Here is a 23,043-nt window from a genome sequence, read left to right as displayed (position 1 = left end):
AAAAATGAGGCTCATGTATAATATAAAAAACCTCATAACTAGATAAACATCATATATATCACATAACATACTAGAGAGACATGGATAGAGATATATCTCCTTGGTGTCTAAACCTCTAGGCTTCACAGGTTGGACAATCTAGGACTTCTTTGCCTTCCAGGAGATGAAACTGTCAACAAGAATCTGTCAGACACTCTGCTTGTTTGCCAGAGACCTTGCTAGAGTATGTCCAGAAAGTCAAAGTCCTCCATCACCAGAGCAGGTGGAACCACTAGGCACCTCTAGCACAGTGCCAAGAGCCTACAAAAATGCACAAAACCTTTAAAATGTCATCGGCGGGGCAGCCTGGGTGGCTCAGCGGTTTAGCGCCACCTTCAGCCCAGGATGTGATCCTAGAGACAGGATTGAGTCCCACATCGGGCTCCCTGCATGGAGCCTGCTTCTCCCTCTGCCGGCGTCTCGGCCTCTCTCTCTCTCTCTCTGTGTCTGTCATGAATAAATAAATAAAATCTTTAAAAAATAAATAAAATAAAATAATAAAATGTCATTGGCATCAAAATACAAAAATGTAAAAATTGTAATATGCAATTGTTTATAAAACATTATTTCATTATACTGTCAAGTTTAGTATTAAAATATTCTCATTACATTTACAAAACTTGTTATGTTTCATCTCTATGCATGAAGATTGTTGAGAAGTCACAGCCAACAACATGTTTAAAAAGCTCATAGCTTTTCTTTTCCAAAGAAAAGTTATATAAATCCTTTCAAATGACTTAAAGCAGTACATTTAGTGTGAGGGCATTTTATTATATGGGATATGATTGGGATGAAGCCTCCAAAGAAAGGATAAGCCTGAGATCTGAAAGGCCAGGAGCGGTGTGGCTACCGCGGCTGTCTGTCCTGTGTAAGACCTGCATCAGGATTGTCTCTCAACTTCCTCCTGGACCAGGCATCCTTGCCACATGTTAAACCATAGCTCAAAAGTCATTTTCTACTCTGACATCATCCAAAGGCCAGCTGTTCACATCCCATGTCCTCCTCTTCCTTCCAGAGTCTTGACCTTGAGGGGAAAGCCAGAATGGGCACCATTCCTGATCAATAGAATCACTGGATTGTGGGTTCTCTGAGGACAGCGTCATTTCCTGACCAATGTCCCTAGGCCAGGTGTGGTTGGGCCAGTGGAAAAAAGGAGGAGGGTGAAGGCCAAGTGCGAGATGAGGCAGATGGCTGAGTGCCAGGGAGGTTGGGGTGAGTGGCAGTGCTCGTAAGCTGAATAAACTCTCGAAAGTTGTGTTGTGACTGGATTGAAGACAATTGCCAGAGACAGCCTCCTTAGCCCACACCATCTAGATTTGGAACCCTGTGTCTCCATTTCTTCCACCTGTGTCCTCACTCCTGAGACATACACGCCTCTGCCTCCCACCCTTGACTGGTACTCGGTATCTCCTTTTGTTCTTACCTTCTGAGCTTTCAGGCTAATCTTCAGCACACCACTTACTTATCTGTCCATGTCTCTGATTAAAAGTGACTGGTGCCTACTGTGTGCCAGGCACTAATTGTGGCCATCTCAGCTTATTGGCTTCCAAAAGGTAGAGACCCCACTGGGGGAATCCCTCCTGATTGGCGTCCAGCTCTGGGGCCAGGTGGTCATGGACCTGGTTCCAAAAATGAGTTCGGGAGATGTGGGTTTCAGAAACAACACAGAAATCTTTAAAAATAAACACGTCTCTATTTTATTAAAAACGTACATTTTGGGGACTGAAGGGGGAAAGGAGTGTTTCTCAAAGTTCTAGGGCTACTTAGCAATACCCAGGATGTTTGTTTAAAAACACCAGCTGGAAACCTGCATTTGAAACAAGTTCCCATGTGATTTTTAGTCACCCTGAAGTTTGAGAATCACTGACTAAGGGAGGGAGTGGGGACTGAGATTGTCTCAATCCTTCTGGCTTTTTAGGGCTCCAGGAAAGGACTCATTTGACTTTTTACAGACAAGCTTGGCTGACTCATCTGGGGCTTCCTGGTGTTCCTTTCCTTCAGCTGTCAAGACACTGAAAGAGTTAAGTCAATCATGGATTGGAGAGCAGCTGAGACAATGCCCACCCAGCCCACCCAGCCCACCCAAGAGCTTCCCTAGTCACCTCTGGGAGGCAGTCCAGAGCTGTGCCCAGACTTGATCCGGACACGGAACCACTTAACCTAACATTTCTGCCCCATCCCACGGGCTCTGCTTCTCCTCTTGTGATCTGCCTTTTGTCTCACATCACAGAATACTTCCTCTTCCCGCCCCTCACTCTTCCCTGTTCCTTCCTCTCCACTCCCATCTACTCTCCTTCCCAGAAACCAAGTTATAAGCCCTCTCCTCTGTCTGCAGCAGGTTGGAGATCTGTGCTCGCTGCATCTCGACCACACATGTGAAACACTGTGTACTTTAGCTGTGCAGGAATAGGCCCTGAGCAATGGAGGGCAGGGCGCGTAGTCGGGGTTAAGATTCTTCTCCAACTGCAGGCCGTATTTGGTATGTGCAGGCACACAGCTATCTTACCTGTCAGATGGAGAGCCCAGGGGAGATGTTTATAAGACAAAACAGAAAGCTCTTGGAGGAGGGGGTCTGCTGATTTTTGAGGGACACGACCTTTCTAGTTCCCAAACCACAGAGGGAAGATGAATAGCCTTTCCTCACATTCTGAGAGGACATCCCAGGGGCTGTAGATAAAGCCAAGCTGTCCATTTCAGGCAGGAGCATGGGGCAGGTGGTGTGCAGTTGGTCCTAGTTATGAAACTAGATGGTGCTGTGACCTGGGTCAGGGGAGCTGATGATAGAATTGCAAAGAAGTGAGTGACCTGAGACCACACAGCTGCTGGATGTGAGTATTCTTGGTGAGCCAGGGACAGGCAACCAAAGAGAAAGCACACTCTAGGAGTGGAAGCAGAATGTGTCTATGCAAGGAGCCCTCACAAAGAAAGCAGCATGGCTACCCCACCCCCACCCCAGGCAGCAGTAGCTTGAGCAGCAGAGAACTTTCATGAGAGTAGCAGATCCCATGCCACAATTAACGGGGTCCCAAGACAACACCGGGAGCCCCCTCACTGAACCATCCAGGACCAGACTGACATGCAGGTAGGTGGTGCCAACCTGGGATGCAGATCAAGAAGAAAGAAGAAGCAGGGCCTTGCCTCTATACCTGATAGTAGGATACATTGAATAAACTTGCATGGAGTTTTAAAAGGGGGAAGAAAATTGTATTCACCTAAATTCCCCTGGAAAGGAGAAGCTGTCTTTGCCGGGAACAATATTTTGATAAGTGCTTAAGCCTGAAGCTGAGATCCCAGTGGAGGCCTGCGTGTGGGTGGAACAGCTCTGCATGAGATAGGAAGGAGTCTTTGAGTTTTGCATGTTATGCCAGAGAGAGGGGAAGAAAGGAGGCTGTTTGGTGCTGTTCACTGTGATTCCCTTTCCCCAACAGCCCCCACTAAATCTTCAAAAAGTTACCATCATGAAATGCTCAGGGCCTAAGTGGAGTACGTATTCTTGATATTTATGTATACGTATTTATGCATGTGGGAGAACATAGGGGTTGGGGCCTCAGATTAAAGCAGGTGCCAGGCAAAGCCCAGGCCCTGGCAGGGAGGCAGAGGAGGAGCTTGGGGAGAAGAGACTGTTGGGGGGGTGGGGCTCGGGCAAGATTAGCCAAATCTTAGCGGGGCAGGGCCCCGTTGACCCCTGGGTTCCCGAGTTCTGCCACAGTATTGTTTTGGTGACTTTCAATTAATTGCTTTATCCAACTCAACTAACAACATACACATATACAGGTACACAGACACACACCTACCTCTCAGCAATTCTCCAGGAACTGGAAACCAGGTTATCTATGCACTAGCTGGGACCCTCAGGCCCACTTCAGAGCAGAAGCAGAGCCAAGGACCAGCCTTCTTTGACATTACCATGTCACCCTGTCTTCCTTAAATCCCTGTCTGGAGGACAGGGCAGCAGCAGCATCTTACAGCCTTGCTTCTGGTTAGATCTAGACTGGCAGGCATTAGTGCCCTCTATCTGTCAAAGATCTGTAATTGGGGCAGAGCCTGCGCTGCAGAGACAGCTGGGATTGATTCTAAAAATCTAAAAAGGCTCCCTCAAAGGCACTTGAGTCTTCAACGGTGACGTCTCCAAATCCGGAGGGGCAAAGGAGAATTGAACCTTCCTAATTAGAAAAGCCTCTTGTTGGCCCACTGAGTCCTGCCTCTTCCCCTTAGCTGCTCTTCCCGGGAACAATTCTCGAAGGCAGGAAGGAAATGAGACTGCCAAAGCCAGGGCCAGACCCAAGTGTCAAGCTCATCATGAGATTCTTGGCTTCCTTCATCATTCCATTCCCGCACCTGGCTCTCCATGAGAACAACCCCCAGGCCTTGGGCAGAATTTACCTCCTGAGCCAACTCATGTGCGGCTCAGGCAACAGTGGGAAGTGAACACCTGCACAGCAATCTTCTGACACACTACGGAAAGTCCTCTGAGAGGACTGGAATGGTGGCATGGGGACCCAAGCGGGTGGCTGATAAGGCAGGTCAGCATCTCCCTGGCTGAGGTACTACAATAAGTGAGGTTGTTATGAATGTTTGAAAAGAGATGTCTTGGGCAGCTGGACAGTGATAGTATGTATACTGGCCTCTGCCCTCAGTGGGAAGGTCTCCCCGAATCCAGATTAACCATCCAGGCTTGCTCCTTACCCCTTGAGGGACCTTAAGCTTTTTTGGAAGGATGAATGCACATCCAAGGCCAACAGCCGGGGAATATCTGGGTACCCTCCTAGCTGGTCCCAGAGCAGGCTGGGGGGAGTCTTCTTTTCTATCGGTTGACTAGAGGAGGCCACATCAGTCTTCCAGACGGCCTCCATCTGGTTCTCCTGATGGCTGGGGCATGGAGATTGAAAGTGTAGAAAGAGACAAAGTGTTAGATACACAGAGGGAGGGAGACTGAGAAGTAACCAGCTCTCCAAGGCCATAAGGCCCAAGACCTCAGATCTTGTTTTCTTTCCCTCTTGAATAGTTGTCACCACCATCCTGTCATCTATCTTCCCCTTATCTCTAAGCCTCACCTCCCTGGAGCTCCTCTGGCTGAGGAGCTGCTGGAAGGGTGCTGGGATAGCCTCTCTTCTTCTAGGCACATGCTCCTGGGCTGCCCTGCACAGGGCCATACTTGGTGAGGTTGGGAGTCTTCTTGACCACCCAGAGGTTCATGGTATCTCTTTCTGAGCCTGGAGGTCACATGGTGGGAAGGATCAGGCTTGTTTATATGGGCAGACCAATAACAGGTGCTAGACCAACAATGTGCAGGGCAGAAATGGTTGTAAGCTCTCAGCTGTGGGTCCTCAGAGTCTTTCAGTTGCAGTTTGACATCTGCTTGGCTGGGCTGGCTTCTGAAGCCCACGTCATCTCACACATACATACACACACCCTCATCTGGGCCAATGGCCAGAGCTGAGCAGGGCGGCTGAGAAGACAGACCTCTTGCAACTCGTGAGGTGAGCTTTGCCTGTCTGTGCTTTCACCAAGCTGCCAATCTCCCCAGTCTGACCACCCCAGCCTGTTCCGTCTCTCCCCACCCATCCAGTGGGTCGCCCACCAGCTTCCCTGCACCTACCGGGCCATGCGCAGGGGCACACATTCCCAGTGCTTGGATGGGAAGTGCTCTGGGGACTGCTTGCAGGAGGGGTTACAGGAGTGCGTGTGCTGGAGGTAGGACGGGGGTGGTTTGCTTTTCCTTGACTTTGGGTTGGTGACCACAGGAGTGTGCAGATGAACATTCCACTCCAGCTGGAGCTAGAGGAACCAGCAGAGAGGCATCAGGGAGACAGGAATTTATCCCCCCTCTAGAGCATGTCCTGACTCAGGGCTGAGAAGAGAAGGTAAAAGCCCCAGGGAATCCCTCCCATCAGAGACTCCTGGGGTCCCCAAGTCAAATTTCCTAAAAATTCCTTGAAGTATTACTTGCTACATTAGTTCCTGTTTTCTCTTTGTTTTAGAGAAGCTGGACAATGAGCAAAACAGGAAAAAACAAAAGGAAGCCAAAACAGCTGGAACTCAAGAGGGCACTCAGCGTTCATGACATGAGGCCAGGTTGTGCCTAGAATGATCTGGGCATCTTTTTATCCAGCTCCTGCCCTGGCTCTGTGTAAGGGGCTGAGGGAACCCTCCTAGTTACCCAGAGAACTTCATATAGTCCCTTTCCCTCTCAATCTCAAAACGAACTTAGCAAGTCAAGATACCTGCGGGAGATGACCAGAACTAAGAGAAAGTGATAGGAAAGGGACTTTGGGGGATGGCCTCAAGGCCAAGGCTCCTCCAACTGCCCAACGTCAGCACCTACACCGCGTGCCTCAGCTTCCCCCAGACTTGGGGTGGGGTGGGTTGCCCTCCTGGCCCAATCCTAGGGGGATTCCCTGGGGAGTCTTAGCCAATGCTGTGATTTTCCAATCCCCACCCTCCTCCACCCCCCCCCCGAACTGCCAGCTAGCCCCCTGTCTGTGGACCATGTTGGTATTTGCTGCTTCTCTGACCCCTGTTAACAAGGGAACCTGAAGCTGACCCTCAGAGAATAAAAACAGGTCAAACCCATGGATCAGACCTCAGAGTGACTTTATACTGTCAATGGCAACACCAAAACCTAGAAAGCATTGAGCAGAGCTGTCAAAATTGAGATGGAAAATGAATTCTAACCTAGACTTCTGTATCCAGGCAAACTGTTGGTTCAGAGTGAGGGTAGGAAGTAAAGACATTTTCAGACCACCTGGGTCTCAGTGATTTTATCTGTCAGGAACCTGGGACCAGAAGTGTCTGGAGGAGACCTGGCATCTGGAAAGCAAGGGAGCCACCCCCCAGAGAGAAGCAAAGTGAGAACCCAGTGTGTGGGTGAAAAGGACAGCTGTGACCAAGCAGGGAAAGCAACCAGAACCCACAGGGGCAGGACAGAGGGACCCATGCAGGAGGGAGATCTTGAGCATGAAGCTGGGACTGCATGGGTCCAGCTGCCTCCCCTCTCCAGAAGAGTCTTTCTTGTACAGCTTTTTTTGAGGGTCTCTCTCTCCCTCTCTCTCTCCCCATACATGGAAATTGGAAAGCTGCCCTTCCTCACACTCAGGCACCTCCAGCCTTGCCTCCTCCTGGCTCAGAGGCTTTCACCTGGCCTCTCGGTTCCCTTCTGCTGCCTCCTTTACACCCCACAGCCCCACGGGCTCACTTCCTGGCCCCCTCCCTGCTGGTCACGCTGACCCCTGACAGGAGAGGCCCACCTTGGGGAACATGGTCACCATGCTGCTCAGGCACTCTCGGCGCTTCTCCTCCACGTCCTTCTGCTTGTCTGTCCAGGCCTGCAGCCAGAAGTTCTGCAGATTGTCGATGTTTTCGAGGAAGACATAGAGGTTCTGGGCCTTGTAGGTAGTCCCTGTTTCTCGGATGACTTGTATGTGGTTGATCACTTCCTGTCTGGGAAATGAAGGAAGTGATTTCGTGGGTGAAAGGGTCTCCTGCTCCCTCAAATCCATTAACCAGGTAGGACCCTATGTTTGTAATGCCCCATAGCAAGGAGAGAAACTGAGGTTGGCGAGAGCTGAGGAAAGTAGGAGGTAGAGAAGTGCAAGGTGGTGACTGATGAGGAGCCTTGGTGCCTGGCTGGAAACAGGAAGAGAGGGTAAGGCAAGCAGGGGAGTGCATTAGGTGCCTTATGGATGGGGCGATAGGAAGAAGTAAGGAAGGGGGCTCAGAGGTGAAGCCCACTGCGGGAAGAGCAGAGTGTGTATGTAAGCGCCCCGACCTCCCACACCTTCAGGGTTGCCCAAGGCCCCAGGGTCAGATGCTCTTTGCCAGTCCCCTCCCTCAGGAGACCTTGTCCTCATCTGGGGTATCTTCTCCATCCCCATTTGCCCTATACTTCTCCCCTCCATTTGGGTTTTGGCTCTGCCCGCACACTGCAGTGGGTGCACATGCCAGGAGTACCTACCGGAGGTTCTGGAAGCGCTTGTAGAGGATGTACCTATGGCACAGGCACTGCAGCCGGAGCATGCTCAGCTCCATGGTGGTGGTGGTGAGCTCCAGTGCCTTGCTGCGCAGGTAGTGGGGCAGCCCCAGCTCAGCCTCCTCACTCAGGAGCTGCAGGTTCTTCCTCTGGGCTTCCACGTCCATGCGGTATACTTTCCCCTTGAGAGTTACTGGGGATACGTGCAAAGGAGGCCGGGACACCTTTTGGATGGATGTCCCCGAGACAGGGAAGGAGGCTAATTTCTTGGGTTTGGTAGGAACCTGGCAGGCCCGTGGTTTCTGGGCAGACTTGGCGGAACTCAGGTTCCTCTGGTTTCTGGGGGCCGGCTGCTGGGCCCTGGGGGACAAGTGTGGCCTCCCGCCTGGGTGAGCAGACTGGGCCCGGCTTGGGGGAGGCGCCAGGGATGCCTTCTCCAAGTCCCTCCAGCGCCTGGTGGTCATGAAGAGCACCCTGTCCACGTGCTCCCCTGGCTGCCCCGTCTCTCTCCGTGGGCCCCCTTGCTCTTTCTCCTGCTGGCCCAACCTCTGCTGCTGCTCTCTCAGTGCCTCTTCCACCTCCCACTGATGCAGCTTCTCCTGGTGCTCCTGCTCCAGCAGGGCCCATTTCTTCTGCCGCTGTAGCCACATCTCCTGCTCCTCCAGCCACTGCTGCCTCTGCCTCTCCCAGCTGAGTTCCTCTTCCCTGCGCTCCACCTTGCTCTCCAAGTCCACCTTCTCAGAGCTCTCTGGGGACAGCTGCACCCTTGAATGAGACTTCATTTGGAGGCCTTCCTTCTCCTGGGATGCTTTCTGGAAGTCTGTCTGGTCTTTGACTTGGTGGCCTGGGCTCTCTGCCACAGGTCTTTCCCATTTCTTAGGAAACCTGTGATCCACGGAGGATGGCAACATGGACTGGAGATGCTCAGTGTCCTTGCTGCTGTACACATCTGCAATCCTAGACTGCATGGTCATGATGGAAAGTGGCTGAGACGCTGAAGGCCTAGGATCACTGTCCCAGGCTGTGGCCATGGAACCTGGGGGCAGGGACAAAAGCAACTCCTCCTTCTTGTGTTCCTGTTGGGTCTCCTCCGTGATGGTTTCTTTCTTTGGGAGGGTCTCTTTCTCAGGGGGTCCCCGGGAGTCAACCAAGATTGTGGCCACTTCTTCTGCCTGGTTTCTAGCAGACTGTGCCTTCTTCAGCTGGAACTCTAAGGAGTGCTTGATCAGGAGAAGGTCATGGTATTTCCCCCCTAGAATCTCTACCTGCTTTAGTAAGGCATCCCTCTTGGTCTGGAGAACTTGGAGGGAATTCTGGAAATAGAGCCGCTGGCTGCTCAGTTCCTGGGTCATCTCTATTTTCAGGTTCCTATATTTGGTCTCTAGGTTACTGTGCTCCTTGTGCTGGAGGGTCAGGGCCTTGTTGAGGTTCTCCACCATGGCAGACATGTACCTGATGGCTCTGACCTCCCCCTGGTTGAATATGGTAGAGTCCAGGAGCTCCTGCAGCATGGACTTCACCTCAGAGACCTTCATGCAGGTAGTGTGCTTGTCCTGCAGCATCTGCTCTGGGCTCAGTGGCTGAGGGTAGGATGTAGATTTGGGGGGGCCTTGTTCCCACCAGTTCTGCCAGAAGGTGTGTTTGGATACTAGGAGAGAACAGAGGCAGCAAACTCCCATGGGTGCCAAGGATTATACTGATACTTCACACCCTGCGTGGCCAAATTCCCCATTCAACCCTCTTAAGCCTTTGGCAAGAATAAGGAGCTGAGGCAATACGTGAGGCTGGGGGAGATGCTGTCAGGAGAGGTCTCTGCCAGGCTCAGAGCTTGCCCAGAGCTTACCTGCCAGGGTCTTCAGCTCCGAAGCACCCGCAGGGCCCATGGGGCCTGAAACCATTCAAGTCAGTTCAATTCAACTCAATGGACTTCTGATCCTATATATTTCCCTAGAGTAAAGTAACTTTTCTAAATCATGCTACTTCCCAGCCTCAGTATCCATGTTTGGCTCTTTTTGGCCAACTACTCAAACTCTGGAAGCCTATCTGGCACTTAGATTCCAGACCACCTGAGAAGCTGTTTCCCTTGCCTGTTACCAGAGAGAATTTATCACAGGGTTCTGCAACTGTTCCTGTGTTGGGTATTTTTTTAATGACTACTTTTTTTTTTTTTTTTCCAACTGAGGGGTCATGAACTCCTTTGATACTTTAATGAAAGCAGGGGACCTTCTCCCCAGGAAAATGCACATAAAGACTGAGTGCTCTGTTCAAACCTGTTTATAAACCTCAGCTACTCAGGGCTGGGTCATGATCATAGGGGTACCCCCTTGATCTACCATATGTAGGGCTGCTGAGTGATTATTTTGGAGCATCCATTCATTTGCCCATTCAACAAACATCACTGACAGAAAAAAACCACTGGCTAACTTTGGATGAGAGGCTAAAGGGTATATGGAAATTAAATGGCATTGAAGTCAAGCTAGGATTTAGCTCATGTTGTCAGAGAGACCATATGGCCTAGTGGTTCAGAGCTTGAATTCTGGAATCAGATAACTTGAGTTTGAATCCCATCCTTACAACTTGCTTTAGGCAAGTTTCCATCTTGGTTTCCATCTTGGTTCCATCTTGGCCTCTGTTTCTGAAAAATGGGGATAACCACAGCATCTACTCAGAGGACTTCACTAGATCATGCATGTCTAGTGGCAAGCACAGTACCAGGTACCTAGTGAGTGCTCAATAACTGATCCCTAGGAAGGAACAAATAAGACATAGCTTTTGCCCTTCAGGAGTTTATAATCTAGTAGGGAAATGAGTATACAAATAACTATATTTCAAGACATAATGTGGTAAGGATTGTAGGAGAGACTGTCTCCTCCCTCCCCCAACTATCCATCTTGCTTGATAAGGAACCTGGCCATGAGAATCAATGGCAAGACACTAATGTGACCTACTGTTTATTAAGTCCTGAGCACGTTTTAAGCTTGGTGCCAGGTGCCTCATACCCAGTGGAACCCTGCAAATGGGCAGTGGGCTCCTCGTTTTGTATATGAAGAGAGTGAGTTTCAGAAAGATGAAATAACTTGCTCAAAGTCACTAAGCGAGAAATTGGCACACAGGATTCAAAAATCAAATCTGTCACACGGTGAAGCTCATGCTCTGGCATAAGATTAAAAGCCAGACAACCTCTAAGTGTGGGGTCTGGTTTTGCCATAGCTTCTTGTTTTTTGTGGTCCTTTCTCTTCTCTGAGCTTTCATGTTCTCATCTACAAAATGTAGGAGTTCATAATCTCAGGTCCCTACCAGTGCTGATAGGAGTAAAATTTCAAGGTTGAGACATATTGTTGACTGACCATTTCTGGAGCAGCCACAATTGAGAAGGTTCTGGAAGGGCCTCTGGCTGAGTCTTGGAAAGGAAAGTCTTTGGGTTCTAGCTACAAACTCCATCCAGCCTTCCTGGCCTTCTACCCTTGATTCCCAGGACTTCCATGAGGCTACAGCTCCAGGAAGCACCAGCAAGGATCTGTCTCCACATTATTCCTTCCTCCAGCCCAGAGGGACAGCACAAAACTACTCAGTGCTCAGCCTGGGTTCAACATCCCAGCCTCTCACTACTGCCTCTCCATCTCATATAAGGCTTTGGTATGGAGGAGAGTCAGAAAGACCCCCATAGACCCCAGTATGTGATTGTGACTTCTTCCTCTGAGATGGCATCCACCCACCCAGCACTCCTCCCAGGTGCTCTTGGAACCTACTTTGTGTCCTTTTCTTTTGTCCTTCAATGAGAGTAGAGCAAAGGGAAATGAGAGACTCGATGCCTCCTTTGGTGGCAATGAGGGAGAGAGGTAACACCTTTTCCATCACATTGATCCATTCATCCAGAGCTTCCTCTTCCTCCTTACCCTTCCTCTTCCTGAGCTCATAGGTCAGACTGTCACCTGGAGAAGGAGTGGGAGGTACAGGCTGAGTGCAATCTGTCCTCTAGGGAGACCCAAGGAGTTGGGCTTTGAGGTTGGACTGGATTCACCTCTGACTAGCTGTGTGATGTTAGGGAAGTTACTTATTTCTCCGAGTCTCAGCATATGTGCCTCTAAGAGGGTTGGGTAGAGATTTAAATGAGATAATACATGTGAAATGATTAACATGAGGCCTGATGTGAAGAAAATATGCAATAGACATTAAACAGTATTGTTGTTTAGCTATAAGGCCAAGGATGTGTCTGCCTTGCTATTGCTCTATCCCCATTGCCTAATTCAGTATCTGGACAATTGAATTAACTGGAGTGAACAACCCTGCTTAGTTTATGGGGGCAGCTGAACCACCACAGAACTGAGAACTCCTTGGGGGCAGGGCAGTATGAAGGAAGTGGGGCACATTCCTTTATACCATCTTATTCCAACAGCAGCATCTGCCCAACTTCAGCGCAGAGTAAGGTCTCATGAAGGTATAACTCTGATCTTAATGGGGATCGCACCTGGCTCCAAGGCTGAAGTATGGTTGGTCTACACTCAAGTGGCTACACCAATTGTTTACAGCTGGCTTCAATGCTGTTGCCCCAGTGCCCACGCAGTAAGGGTCATTAAGTACTTTGAATATCACCTGTGGGTTCCTCTATGAAATACCTGACGTATTCCACCAAAAAAACCTATTAGAACTAATAAATTCAGTAAAGTTGCAGGATACAAAATCAACATACAAAAATAAGCTGCATTTCAGGGCACCTGGGTAACTCAGTCAGTTAAGCATTTGACTCTTGATTTCAATTCAGGTCATTATCTCAGGGTATTGGGATTGAGACCCACATCAGGCTGCACACTGGGTGTGGAGCCTGCTTGGGATTCCCTCTCTCTGACCCTCTCCCCCATTGCATGCATGTGTGCGCACTCTCTCTCTCAAAAATAAAGAAAAATAAAGTTCTCTTTCCAAATCAGTTGCATTTCTATATACTAATGATAAACCCTCTGAAAAAGAAAGAAAATAATCCCACTTACAACAGCATCAAAAACAATAATATACTTAGAAATAAATTTAACCAGGGAGGTGAAGGATCTCTACACTGGAAACTGTAAGCCGTTGATGGAAGAAATTGAAGAAGACACATATAAATGGAAAGATACTCGATGTTCATGAATTGGAAGACAATACTATTTAAAATGTCCATATTGCCACCTCAGAGCCATCTTTAGATTCAATGAAATCTCTATCAAAATCCCAATGGTATTTTTCACAGAAACAGAAAAAACAATCCTAAAATTCATATAGAACCACAAAAGGCCCCAAATAGCCAGAGCAATCTTGAGAAAAAGAACAAAGCTGAAGGCATCATACTACCTGATTTCAAACCATATTACAAAGTTATAGTAATCAAAACAATATGGTATTGGCATAAAAATAGATATAAAGACAAATGGAATAGAATCAAGGACCCAGAAATAAACCCATGCATTTATGGGCAACTAATATTTGACAAGTGAGCTAAGAATACAAAGTGGGTAAAGGATGGCTCTTCAATGAGTGATGTTGGTAAACCTGTACAGTCATATGCAAAAGAATGAAATTGAACTCCCATCTTACACTATTCACAAAAAATTAACTTGGAGTGGATTAAAGACCTAAAACCCTAAAACTCCTAGAAGAACATAGGGAAAAAGCCTCTTGGGACGCCTGGGTGGCTCAGTGATTGAGCAACTGCCTTTGGCTCTGGTCATGGTTCTGGAGTTCTGGGATCAAGTCCCGCACTGGGCTCCTTGCAGGGAGCCTGCTTCTCCCTCTGCCTGTGTCTCTGCCTCTCTCTCTGTCTCTCATGAATAGATAAATAAAATCTTAAAAAAAAAAGATGCATTTGTTATTTTTAATTTTCTCATTTGTAATGAGAAAGGATATAAGGATATTTTTAATTTTCTCATTTGTAATGAGAAAGGATATAAGGATATAGAGCCAGATTATATCTATTATTCCATTCAACCCTATGATTAAACACATACATGAAAGAAATAAAGGATCTGAATAGACTTTTTTTTGAATAGACATTTTTCTAAAAAAGACATACAAATGGCCAACAGGTACATGAAAAGGTGTTCAACATCACTCATCATCAGGGAAGCACAAATTAAAACCACAATGAGATATTTCCTCATACCTGATAGAATGGCTATTTTGAAAAAAGACGAGATAACAAGCGTTGGTCAGGACGTGGAGAAAAGGGAACCCTTGTGCACTGCTGGTGGGAATATAAATTGGTACAACCATTTTGGAAAACAATATGGAGATTTTTCTAAAAATTAAAAATACAATCACTATATGAGCCCACAATCCCACTTCTGGGTATATATCCAAAGGGAATGGAGTCACTACCTCCAAGAGATATCTGTATGCCAATGTTCACTGAAGCATTGTTCACAAGAGATGAGACATACAACCAAGCTAAGTGTCAGTAGATGGATGAATGGTTAAAGAAAATGTGGTATATACAATGAAATATTCAATTTTTTAAAAAAGATTTTATTTATTTATTCATGACAGACACACAAAGAGAGAGAGAGAGAGAGAGAGGCAGAGACACAGGCAGAGGGAGAAGCAGGCTCCATGCAGGGAGCCCGATGTGGGACTCGATCCTGGGTCTTCAAGATCACACCCTGGGCTGTAGGCGGCGCTAAACCGCTGCGCCACCGGAGCTGCCCTAAAATACTTATTTTTTTTAGTTTATTTATTTATCTCTACTCCCAAGTGGAGCTTGAACTCATGATGCTGAGGTCAAGAGTCACATGCTCTTCCAAATGAGCCAGCTAGGTGTCCCCTGTATACAATGAAATATTATTCAGTCAAAACAAAGAAGGAAGTCCTGTCATTTGTCATTACATGGGTGGACCCTGAGGGTATTATGCCAAGTGAAATAAACCAGACAGAGAAAGACAAATACCATATGATCTCACTTACATGTGGAATCTAAAAAATTGAACTCACAGAAACAGACATTAGAATGTTGGTTATCAGGGGCTGGGGGTGGGAAATGGTGAGATGTTGGCCAAAGGGTACAAAATTTCAGTTATAAAATAAAAACGTTCTGGGGATCTAATGTACAGTGTGGTGACTAAACTAACAGTGCAGTACTATATACTTGTGATATGCTAAGAGAGTAGATCTTAAATGTTCTCACCGGAAAAAAAATGGGGGTAACTTGTGAGATGATGGATGTGTCAACTAACCTTATTGTGACAAGCATTGCACAACATATACGTCTATTGAATCATTGTATTGTACACTCTAAACTTCCACAATGCTATTTGTCAATTACATCTTAATAAATCTGGAAAAAAATAAATAAAATAGCTAGCATGAGTTTCACTTTAGTTTCAACTCTGCTAAAAAAATGAGATGTCACAATGGATCTGTGACAGGCTTCATCACACATGCAGCTAATGTTCATAAGCTACTGTTTTGGACAATTATATGTTTGTCCCTCTGGGGAGTAGATGTGATTGCTGTGACAAGATTGGGGGAATGTGGGATCCCTGGGTGGCGCAGCGGTTTGGTGCCTGCCTTTGGCCCAGGGTGCGATCCTGGAGACCCGGGATCGAGTCCCACGTCGGGCTCCCGGTGCATGGAGCCTGCTTCTCCCTCTGCCTGTGTCTCTGCCTCTCTCTCTCTGTGTGTGTGACTATCATAAATAAATAAAAATTAAAAAAAAAAGATTGGGGGAATGTCTCAGTGGAGAGGCACTGCAGTGTGTCTTTTGCTCCCTCTACACCTGCTGCCCCACATTCCCCTCCCAGGGAGAGCTGAACTGGGGTGGGGCAAGGAGGAGATGGGAGTAAGTGTGGGACCAGTGTCCAGGAGGGGAGATGCCCACTCTCAGACACCCAGTGTCCAAACTCACCCCAGTCCCCCAGCCAGTGGAGAATTTCATACAAGTGCTTCTCTTTGGTCTTAGCATCTTTGGAGAAGGAGGCAATTTTCTCCAGCAAGATGAATCTGTTCTTGCCCTTTTGCTCTATCTGGTCAGATTTTGCCTTTTCTCTTAAATCATATCCTAATTCTTCCTGGAAGCGGTTGATGACACAGTTGACGTTGTCCAAGATGTCTGAGAGCTGGGAAGAAATATCCTATATGGGAAGCATCAGATTGTAGTGTTTAGGGGAGTGAACTCTGGAGCCAGAATACCATGTCCTGGCAGTGTGATCTCAGAGAAATCAGTTCACCTCTCAGGGCCTTAGTGTTCTGACTTGTAAATTGGGGATCATGATGGTTAACTCTTCTTAATGTCAGTTTGATGATTAAAACGGGTCAGGAAGGGAGAGGATACTAAAAATTCAGAGCATACATTTCTTCAGAATTTCAAAATTTTCTAGGGACTTCTGGACATCTCTCCTCCCAAGGATCCAGAGACAACAGACTGGAAAAATGAGGGCCTGAGAAACCCTTAGGATCAGAGGCTCCCATTAAAAAAAAAAAAAAAAAGGACTAAAGGTTCATGTGCAGGGTGATTTCAGCCTTTAGCCATTTCCCTGTAAATTTCTAGGGCTTAGCTTGAAGGAGTCTTGACAGGCTGCCAAGAATAGACCTGAATCAGGAACTCTGGGCTCCTCCTCTTGCTCTGCTAAGACCTACCACTGTGTGTCTCAGGGGCATCCTGGGGCTTCCTTATTGTGCTGTTCCCTTCCTGTGCCCTGCCTCATGGGGGTGGTTTGATTCCAGCTCACCCTACAGAGGCCAATCTAGGAGATGGGTATTTTGGATTAATCTGTCTGCAAACCCAGCTTGCTGAGGATCCTGAGGACCCCTGAAGGCCCAGAGTTGGAATCTTGCCCCAATCTGGGATTAGTTCCCAGTCTCCATTTCAGATCCCAATAGAAGGGTGACTTTTTCATTTCAGGTGTTACCTCCTGAGCTCGTGTTAGTTGGGCAGCCTCAATCCTTGAGATGATGGCTTTCACTGATGCAGGGGTCATCAACTGTGGGGGCCTGTCTTTCTCCATTTTTGGATCACCCTGTCAGTTGCAAAGATGTCCCTGTGTCTCTGGTACCCTGGCCTGGACATGTGATGCTGGCTGCTTTGCAGTTAAGGGCCCCAGGGCAGTAACTGAGTACCCTCTGCCTGTAACTGCCAGACATCAGGTTCCAACTGACCTTTTCTCCAGTGACATCATCAGTTTGATTAGAAGAATGGCTCCTTCTAATCTCCTTCAACTATCTGCTTGGTTATCTAGCTTATTATCCATTACCTAATATATATTAAGTTGACCTATTGCTTTTTATTTAAGTCATTAAATATTCTGCTACCAAACTAAATATTATTGGCTAAAAATAGGAAAAAGCAACTAGGCCTTTTTCTTTGTCCAAAGAGAAGTTTTTTTTTTTTTAATTTTTATTTATTTATGATAGTCACAGAGAGAGAGAGAGAGAGGCAGAGACACAGGCAGAGGGAGAAGCAGGCTCCATGCACCGGGAGCCCGACGTGGGATTCGATCCCAGGTCTCCTGGATCGCGCCCTGGGCCAAAGGCAGGCGCCAAACCGCTGTGCCACCCAGGGATCCCCAAAGAGAAGTTTTTAAAAAAATTAGAGCCCATTAATAATTGATGTTGATATGTTTGCATTTGCACCAGGGGTCAAGGCTCTGTCAGCACTTGGTATCAGGTGCCCTGCAAGATGGCTTTTAAAAACAAATGTCTAGGGAATCCCTGAGTGGCTCAGCGGTATAGCACCTGCCTTCGGCCCAGGATTTGATCCTGGAGTCCCGGGATCGAGTCCTGCGTCGGGCTCCTGGCCTGGAGCCTGCTTCTCCCTCTGCCTGTGTCTCTGCCTCTCTCTCTCTCTATGTCTATCATGAATAAATAAAAAAAAAATCTTTAAAAAAGTGTCTAGGAATACCTGGGTGGCTCAGTTGATTAAGCATCTACCTTCGGCTCAGGTTATGATCCCAGGGTCCTGGGATCAAGCCCCTCGTCAGGCTTCCTGCTCAGTGGGAGGCCTGCTTCTATCTCTCCCTCTACTTCTGCTTGCCACTCTCCCTGCTTGGCGCTCTCTCTCTCTCTCCCCCTCTGTCAAATAAATAAATAAAATATTTAATAATAAATAATAAAGTTAAAAACAAATGTCTAAAATGGATGTTGTTGTATGCCCAGGACCTAGAACCAAGCTTGGCACTCTGTAGGCACTTAATAAAATGCTTATTGAATGAATGCATCTGTAAGAACAAAAACGTTTACTTGCAAATTGTTCTTCTATGCTACTTAAAAGTATTCCCATTTAACAGATAAAGAATTAAATTTTTTTTTTAAGAATTAAATATTTTAAGTTCAGTTCTTAGCAGGGTCATGGCCACTTAATAACTTGTCACCTGACACCCACTTTTCATTCATATATTCAAAGTTAGTTCTTTTATTGCCTCTTTCACCCAATGAACACCTACTGGTAACATGCCAAGCCTGGGCCTATGTGCTAGAAATAAAGAAATGCGTGAGATCTAGTTCTCTCTTTGAAGCACTCATACCCTAGTTTAGATATACCTCTCTGTCTATACATTTGGCACTGGACAGTTCTTTAATCCCTTAAGATTTCAGAGCATGTTGTAGTTTATAAATAACTCATTCATCCTTAAAAACATGTATGAGCTAGCTAAGGCTCAGAGGAGTTATGAGATTTACCTAATGTTATAGAGCCAGGAAGTAGAGTCCGGACTTCACCCTGGTTTCCCAATTCCCATTCTGGGGTCCTTTCCTTTTTCCCACTTCTTCCTCCCTTTCTTCTTTCTTTTGAACCTGATCATATTGATAATTAGATTACATATAAATGACCTAAGAAAGCTAATTAAAAGATAGAGATTGTAAGGTTCAATAAAGAAAAACCCAAGACACACTTTAAATAAAAAGACACAATAGATTAAAAGTAAAAGGATAGAAAGGGATAAACCATTATAATACTAATGAAAAAGAAAGATGGGGTGACTATATTAACATCAGACTTCAGAATAAGAAATATTAGCAAAGATAAAAAGGGAGGCACATTCCATAAATAATAAGTGTCAATTAATAAAAAAGATATAATCCATTGCCCCTGGGTGGCTCAGTCGGTTAAGCATATACCTTCCACTCAGGTCATGATTTTAGGGTCCTGGGATTAAGCCCCATGTCAGGCTGCCTTCTCAGCAGGGAGCCTGCTTTTTCCCTCTCTGTCTCTCTCCCTGCCCTGTGCTTGTACTCTCTCTCTCTCAAATAAATAATAAACAAAATCTTAAAAAATAAATGATATAATCCTTTATGTGAATGCACCTAATAACAGAGCTTCAAAATTTATGAAGCAAAAAAAGTTATAGAAGTGAAAGGAGAAACGGACAAATCCACAACCATAGTTAGAGATTTCAATACTTCTTTTGTAGGAATTGGTAGACGTAAAAAAATAAGTAAGGGCTTAGAGGTTTTGAAAAACACTATTAACCAACTTGATTCCATTGACATTTATAGAACACCTCATCCAACAACAACAGCAGGGCACATGTTATTTCCAAATGCATATGGAATAATAATTTGAGCCTTAAAATAAATATCAATAAATTTACAAAGATTAGAATCATATAATGGGACACCTGGGTGGCTCAGTCAGTTAAGCGACCAACTTTTGATTTCGCCTGAGATCATGAAGTCATGTTCTCATGATCTCAGGACCATGGGATAGAGCCTGGATTGGTGCTCCTTGCTCAGTAGGGAGTCTGCTTCTTTCCCTCTGCTCTACCACCTGAGCAGGTGGTCTCTCTCTCTCAAATAAATAAATCCTCAAAAAAAAAAAAAAGTTTCCTGACCATAATGGAATTAAACTATAAATCAATAATTGAGAAATACCTAGAAAATTCCCAAATATTTGTAAATTAAACAACTTCTATATAATCCATAAATCAAAAAAGAAAGCCCAAGGAAAATTATCAAATACTGTGAACTAAGTGGAAATGAAAACATGACAAACTCTTGATTTCAGCTCAGGTCATGATCTCAGGGTCATGAGACTGGCTCTGCGATTGGTGTGTTTAAGATTCTCTCCCTCTTTCAGTGCCCCTCCCCACACCTTCTCTAAAAAGAAAAAAAAAAAAAAAAGAGCCACACTTACATGATCACTAGCCTAGGAAAAATGTTTGTAAAACTTTTTTTAAAAGCAGCCAACCTCCTTTTTCAAGCAAAGCCTTTTGCAGAATGAACCTAGTATCTAAAACAGATAAAAGTAATAGCTTAGTAGAATGCATTAATATTATAAGTTCAATTTCATATCTCACAAAATCATTCAATGTCAACAAGGCTGTTTTGATAAACTGCAAAATTTTGATGATATGTAGGACATTTGAGTGTATACCCGACATGGGGCTCAAACTCATGACTCTGAGATCAAGAGTTGCATGTTACACTGAGCCACAGCTAGGCGCTCCTTGAGTATATTATATTTTAAACTACTGTTTTAAAAACAGATAAAATATATTTAAAGCTTCTGGGTAAAAATGGTAGATTGAACACATGTATCTAATTTTGGTCTACTAAAAATACACTAAAACTATAGCAAAAGGATTTTTTTTTAAGCCATAAATCCACAAGGACAGGGAAATAGGAGAGGAGACAGGAGCAAAATACTTTAGGAAATTGGAAAGCATATGGATGAGTGGTTATTGACTTAGACTAGAGAAGGATGGGTCCTAAGGCAGCAATGGGGCAACCAGATGGCAAATAGAATTGGTTGCGCCAGATGGCTGACCAGTCCAGAAGGAAGACCTAAAGATGTTAACATCAGAGGCTCCCTACAGTGTAGCTCTTGGCCGACAAGCCCCACCCATATACTTGAGCTCATAGAACACAGATGTTTCCAGTTGGCTTTTTAGTAACCCATCTTTTAATGTAAGCAAACAACCAAGGATTATAAGACCTCCAAGAAAAGAATCTAACATGAGAGAGACCAAAACAATAGAAAAAGAAATTTAGAGCAAACAGATTACAGAGAAAGAAGAAACAAAGGTACCAATAATAGCTTCGGAGATAAGATAAACCATTTCAACACTGAAAAAAAAAAAGATGCTATAGAAAGGAATACTTGGAAAATAACAGTAAAGTGAGAGTAATAAAAATCCTTACAATATTGAAAAACTCAGTAGAAGAACGGGAAGAGAAGATTGAGGAAATCTCCCAGGAATCAAGGTAATAACGATGGAAAGTAGGAGAGAAAAATAAGAAATTGGTATGAGCAGTCCATCAGATCCATCATCTGGATTATAGGAGTCCCCAAAAAGAAAGAACGGAGAGAATGGAAAGGAAAAAATCACCAATGGGATGATTCAAGATTATTTCCCAGAAGTGAGGGGCCCTGAGTGCCCAGCACAACAAACAGCCCTCTCACCAAGATATATTACAGCCATCTGAGAACACTGGAGACAAGAAGAGGTTCAGAGTTGGGGAATAAGTCACTTACAAAGGATAAGAAGTTAAAAGACTTCAGACTTCTCAAGACAGTGAAAGCTAGAAGGTAATGTCACAATGCCTTCATAATTCTGAAGAAATTCAATACCCAACCAATCAATCAAGTGTCAGGGTAGAATAATGACAATGTCAAACATGTAAAGTTTCAAAACAATTTACCTCTCCCTTTTTCATGAAACTTCTGAAAGATGGTCTCCAAAAAGAGGGAATAAATTAAACAACAAAAAAAGAAAGACACAGAACCTGGCAAATAAAAGATCCAACAAGGGAGAAATAAAAAACAATGCCAGGAAGATGAGGAGATGCCAAGTTGACAGATGTTCGGAGCAGGTCAGAAGGCTCCAGAAGAGATCTCTTCAAGAAGATGAAGTTGAGGGGATCCCTGGGTGGCTCAGTGGTTTAGCAGCTGCCTTCAGCCCAGGGTGTGATCCTGGAATCCTGGGATGGAGAACCACATCGGGCTCCCTGCATGGAGCCTGCCTCTCTCCCTGTGTGCCTCTCATGAATAAATAAAATCTTTTTAAAAAAACAGATGAAGTTGATAGAATATCTGCCGTGTCTAGATATTCTGAGGAGATTCAGGCAAATAGGGGAAGATTTTGAGGCAGATTTTATGATACATTCATAGAAAGCTAAACAAGTGAAAAGGCAATGTAAGTATTAATTCTAGGAAAAAAATCAAAAGTGCAGGAGAGGAAGAGTATCAAAGTTTTCTACATGGCTCAACTCTGAGTAGCACGTGTAGTCAGTATTATAAAAGCTGAAAAATGAGCTGACAAAAATCATTGCATTAATTTGGGCGGATGGGGGATGAGGTATCAGTGGGCAGGGTAGGAGACCTGAAGGGAAAAGAGTTAAATTCTCCAACCTGGCACCTGGGTGGCTTAGTGGTTGAAGGTCTGCTTTTGGCTCAGGTCCTGGAGTCCTGGGATCGAGTCCTTTGTCGGGCTCCCCGCAGAAAGCCTGCTTCTCCCTCTGCGTCTCTCATGAATAAAAAAATAATAAAATTTTAAACAAACAAACAAAACCTCTCCAGCCTATCCCTCTTATTTATGGGAGCTGGGGCAAGACTACAAATGGGAAACTTACTCAAATATCTTAATGTTACAAATTAAGCTAACAAACTTAAATAAAATACTTTCTAAACTCTTTTTTTAAAAAAAAGATTTTATTTAGTTATTCATGAGAGACACAGAGAGAGAGAGAGAGAGAGAGAGAGAGAGAGAGAGAGAGGCAGAGACCAAGGCAGAGGGAGAAGCAGGCTCCATGCAGGGAGCCCAATGTGGGGATGTGGGACTCCAGGATCACGCCCTGGGCCCAAGGCGGAGCTAAACGCTGAGTCACACAGGCTGCCCACCTTCTAAACTCTTAACTTCATAAGGACCTGGAGAGCCTGGTTCTAAATTAGAATTTTGGAACTTCTGGAATCCTCAGAGTCTACACTAGAAGATAGGAGCCCCCAGTCCCTGGCTCTTGCCTCACCCCCTTCTCCTCTGCACTTAGGCCTCTGTCCTACATTGAGAGAGCCTCACACAGGGTCCTGCGGAGACCCCAGCTTGGGCTCTTGCCTCTAGCTTCTTGCTCCAAATAACTGC

General features: G+C 45.7%; 1 protein-coding gene across 2 annotated transcripts; it reads right to left on the bottom strand.

Moving 5' to 3' along the window:
- Nucleotides 1-1,712: 1,712 nt before the first annotated feature.
- Nucleotides 1,713-22,473, bottom strand: FAM186B (family with sequence similarity 186 member B). 2 transcript variants are annotated; one of them, XM_072765371.1, is made up of 8 exons: nt 16,882-16,986; nt 15,879-16,104; nt 11,758-11,940; nt 7,994-9,656; nt 7,287-7,479; nt 5,639-5,817; nt 4,726-4,908; nt 1,713-2,051 (listed from the first exon to the last, which is right to left on the bottom strand). In XM_072765371.1, exons 1-8 carry the CDS (start codon nt 16,975-16,977, stop codon nt 1,937-1,939), a joined length of 2,838 nt encoding a protein of 945 aa, XP_072621472.1. In that variant the 5' UTR covers nt 16,978-16,986; the 3' UTR covers nt 1,713-1,936. The 2 variants fall into 2 exon arrangements, with proteins under 2 accessions (XP_072621472.1, XP_072621471.1); XM_072765370.1 differs by lacking the exons at nt 15,879-16,104; nt 16,882-16,986 and adding an exon at nt 22,317-22,473.
- Between the last annotated feature and the right edge of the window lie 570 nt (nt 22,474-23,043).

This window comes from Vulpes vulpes, chromosome 8 (genome assembly GCF_048418805.1).
Source record: "Vulpes vulpes isolate BD-2025 chromosome 8, VulVul3, whole genome shotgun sequence".
In the NCBI taxonomy this organism is placed as follows: domain Eukaryota; kingdom Metazoa; phylum Chordata; class Mammalia; order Carnivora; family Canidae; genus Vulpes; species Vulpes vulpes.
Note: the sequence above shows the minus strand (reverse complement) of the source record. Positions and strands in the feature narration are given on the sequence as shown.